This window comes from Leptonychotes weddellii, unplaced genomic scaffold (assembly GCF_054177405.1).
Source record: "Leptonychotes weddellii isolate Sample4059 unplaced genomic scaffold, ASM5417740v2 HiC_scaffold_19896, whole genome shotgun sequence".
Lineage (NCBI taxonomy): Eukaryota > Metazoa > Chordata > Mammalia > Carnivora > Phocidae > Leptonychotes > Leptonychotes weddellii.
In genome coordinates this window covers 1-3425 of record NW_027785093.1, presented here as the reverse complement: position 1 = coordinate 3425, position 3425 = coordinate 1, and the positions used below count along the sequence as shown (strand labels likewise).

General features: G+C 44.5%; 1 protein-coding gene across 1 annotated transcript; it reads left to right on the top strand.

The window, feature by feature from the left end:
* Positions 1–3013: 3013 nt before the first annotated feature.
* On the top strand, positions 3014–3421 carry LOC145718685 (histone H1.5; the record flags this gene model as incomplete). The annotated part of the gene is made up of 1 exon (XM_081810194.1): positions 3014–3421. A coding segment is annotated over exon 1 (297 nt), but the record flags the coding sequence as incomplete, so codon positions are not given.
* Between the last annotated feature and the right edge of the window lie 4 nt (positions 3422–3425).

The following is a 3425-nucleotide window of genomic DNA, read 5'->3' as shown; positions in this document are numbered from 1 at the left end:
CTTTAAACCCAAAGGCTCTTTTCAGAGCCCCTCCATTGTCCTCAGGAAGAGCTGTTAACCTTCGAGTATGTGATAGTCCTACGAGAAAGAACTCGGGGATGTTTCGAGGAAGGTCTTGTGGGCTCAATAGTGAGTGAATTGAGGACTGGAGAAGATGGCTCTGTTCAGTAAACTTTATTTCCACAGGCAGACCCTGCTGATACTGCGCGCAGGAAGGAGCTGTTCCTGGATAAGCATTTTTAAAATGACCCAACCATTTTAGAAATTAAGCCTTCCAGACTACAGGAAGTGACGGAAGATGGACGCCCAAGTTTTAGGAAAGTTGAGCTCAGGTTCTTATGGATTATTGTGTAAATGGCAAGTACAATTTACCTTTGCCAAATGATCCCAATGCTTTTGCTTCAGAAACGTGCCTTTTATTTGCTTTCCTGTGACGTGAAGGAACAAAACCGGGATTGCCAACAAGTGGTGTTCTCTTTTCCACTGTTTCAGTGTAATGTTTGAGAAGAGTATGCTCTTGGGCTTTGTGTATGTGATTATGGTGGAAAATGGGCCAACAATGACCTAGACACCGACCTGCAGGCTGTATACAATGAGCTCCCAGTAGCTCTAAAAATTTGTCCACCTGTTTTTAAAATGTGCTCCTCAGTCTGAAATTGGATTCTCATGATTTTTTTTTTCCAAATAAATCAGAATGGGAATTAAATCATATTTTAAAGCTGTTACAGGTTTCCACACTTAGAATTCTGGGTTTCCTAACCGACCTTGACTGTATATTTGTCCAGTTATTTTAAGATTTTGAAGTCTCTTCATGCATTTCACGTATGAATATCATTGACCCATTTTGCTTCTTTTGATCAACTCCTCACTCCAGGAGTTAGCAATTTTCCTCTGGAGACTTCAGCCATCTGGACCTTATATTCTTTCCCCTATTTTCGGATATATCCTTTAAGAGAGGTTCATATCCAATCTACTGGCTCCTAAAGCTTTTTGGAATGCCTGGGGATTGAGGGCAAAGAGTTCTGACCCAAGGGGCCAGAAGCTCTTCCTACAGGTTAGTTTAGAGATCCTTAGTGGCTCTTTGTAGGGACTACTTGATGATGCCTCTTACAAGCTTCAGAGATTGTTTTCTCCCCACGCCTTGAATGATTTCCCCATCATAACAGAGCTGAGGCCAGGTGGTCTAGGTTCAAACCTCAGAGCTGCCAATTACTAGCCATATAACCGTTTGCCAAGCTACTCATCCTTTCTCTGGGTCTCAGCCTGGATAGCTGTAAAATGTGGCAAATGAATTAAAACTGTAGAGCATTCTTAGTTCTTGGCACTTAGCGAACGCTCAACGAACGTTAGTCTTTGATTACACCTCTCTCCTGCCCCTTAAGCATGGCGATCCCCTCCGCCCTGATCTTCTGAAAGTTTTGTGGTTGAAATAGTGGGAAATGCTTGGTTAAAATATTTTTCTTGTTAAGATATTTTCTTGATTTGCATTGTTCTGAAAGAGGCAGGCTTTTAGCAATACACCATAGTCTATGTGGAGGAGTCCAAAGCATAGCAAAATGGCCAAATAGCAAATATTTGAGGCTTTGCAGGCCAAATATGGTCTCTTTTATTTTTTATAGCACAATTAATAAAATATAAAAACCACTCTTAGCTTGAGAGCCATACAAAATAGGAGCTACTGAACTTTTCCAAGCTGAAAAGACACTCACTAAAGACTGTCCAGATTTGGCCTTAGATGGCTACAGTTTAAACTTCAGGAGCTCTTTGGAGAGAAATACGTTGGCGACTTTAAACTTCCCTACCGTTTTTCACAGGGAATAACATAGTGAGTGTTGACTGCAGTAGAGATTCTAATCATTAGACCTCCCTTATCATCCAGGCCAGTCACAAAATCCCACCCATTCCCCACTCCACCCTCCCCCCAAATAAATAGCAAACTTAACCACCCTCATGATTATTGCCTCAGTTCTCTTGGATGCTAATATATTTCTGAATTCTTCTGACCCTCTATAACGTGCAGTCCCTGAATCCCCAATCTACTTTTCTCATGAGTCAGTAGCCAACTATTTCTCTGAAGTACAGGTCTCTCCTCCCTCAAACACACAATAATGCCCACATTACAGAAGATAGTGTTTCTGACAGTGTGCTTTATTAAATGTTGGTGGAGATAAGGAGTTTGAATTGGGGAGCATTGGGAAGAGCACCTTGAAACCTGACAAAGTCCCGTGTTATCTAAACAGTGTGTGTTTTTGAGGACTACTGGAAACCCTTGAATACTTTCAGCAGGTTTGAGTTCTTCTTAGAGCACACTAAGCATCTTTCCGATTTATTATAATGGATTTGCCTAATACTAAAGGGAGATGGCATCTCAATCAAAAACATACCAAATTTAAGTTTGAATTTGAATCCAGGTCACTGGATCCTCAAGCCAAAGCTATTCCTCTTCCTCCTGCTGCAGGAGGAACTTTTCCAAGCTGAAAAGACACTCACTATAGACATTGGCACGTGCAAACTCCTAGGAGGCAGAACTGGTTTTTAAAGTACGATCTATGTGGTTAATTTGGGGCAGTAGGCAATCTATTGCCCTGCCTCTGTGTTACTTGCTACAGTTAGAAACAACGTTTATGCCCAAACCCAGGAAACCGTGTCTTTCCTCTTGCAAAAATCAAAGGCAGAACCTAGGGACAAAGCATGTTTAAAAATGTCCACTTGATACTTAGTAGAAAGTTACTGCAAATTTCAACTAACTAGCAGGATGCCCTAAACCCAGTGGATTCTTAGGACAAGCTGAAAAGATTTTTAAAAGTATCTTTCAGCTGTTGCGCAGGATTCATGAAAACACAAACCCGTGTGTGAACGTGGAGCTTGCTGTCTGCCTTGAGAACTTCAAAGCGTCAAATTCTGTACAATTATTTTCAGCATTTAATCAGGTTTGGGGAGCTAACAAACACAATTTGGGAGTCCAACCGGGAAGGGCGGCTGCCTGAGGGCAGTGGATTGGACGCTCCACCAATCACAGAGCAGCACCGGCTTATATAAGCCCCTGGCCGGAGTCAGGCTGCATTGCAAGACTTGCGCTTTAGATTTGCAACCTCTCTTCTCGTAGCAGTTTCTGCTCTTGGCCATGTCGGAAACCGCTCCCGCTGACACGGCTGCCCCGGCGCCGGTGGAGAAGTCGCCTGCCAAAAAGAAGGCAACCAAGAAGGCGGCGGGCGGTGGCGCTGCGAAGCGCAAGGCGTCCGGGCCCCCGGTGTCCGAGCTCATCATCAAGGCCGTCGCCGCCTCCAAGGAGCGCAGCGGCGTGTCCCTGGCCGCGCTCAAGAAGGCGCTCGCGGCCGCCGGCTACGACGTGGAGAAGAACAACAGCCGCATCAAGCTGGGCCTCAAGAGCCTGGTGAGCAAGGGCACCCTGGTGCAGACCAAGG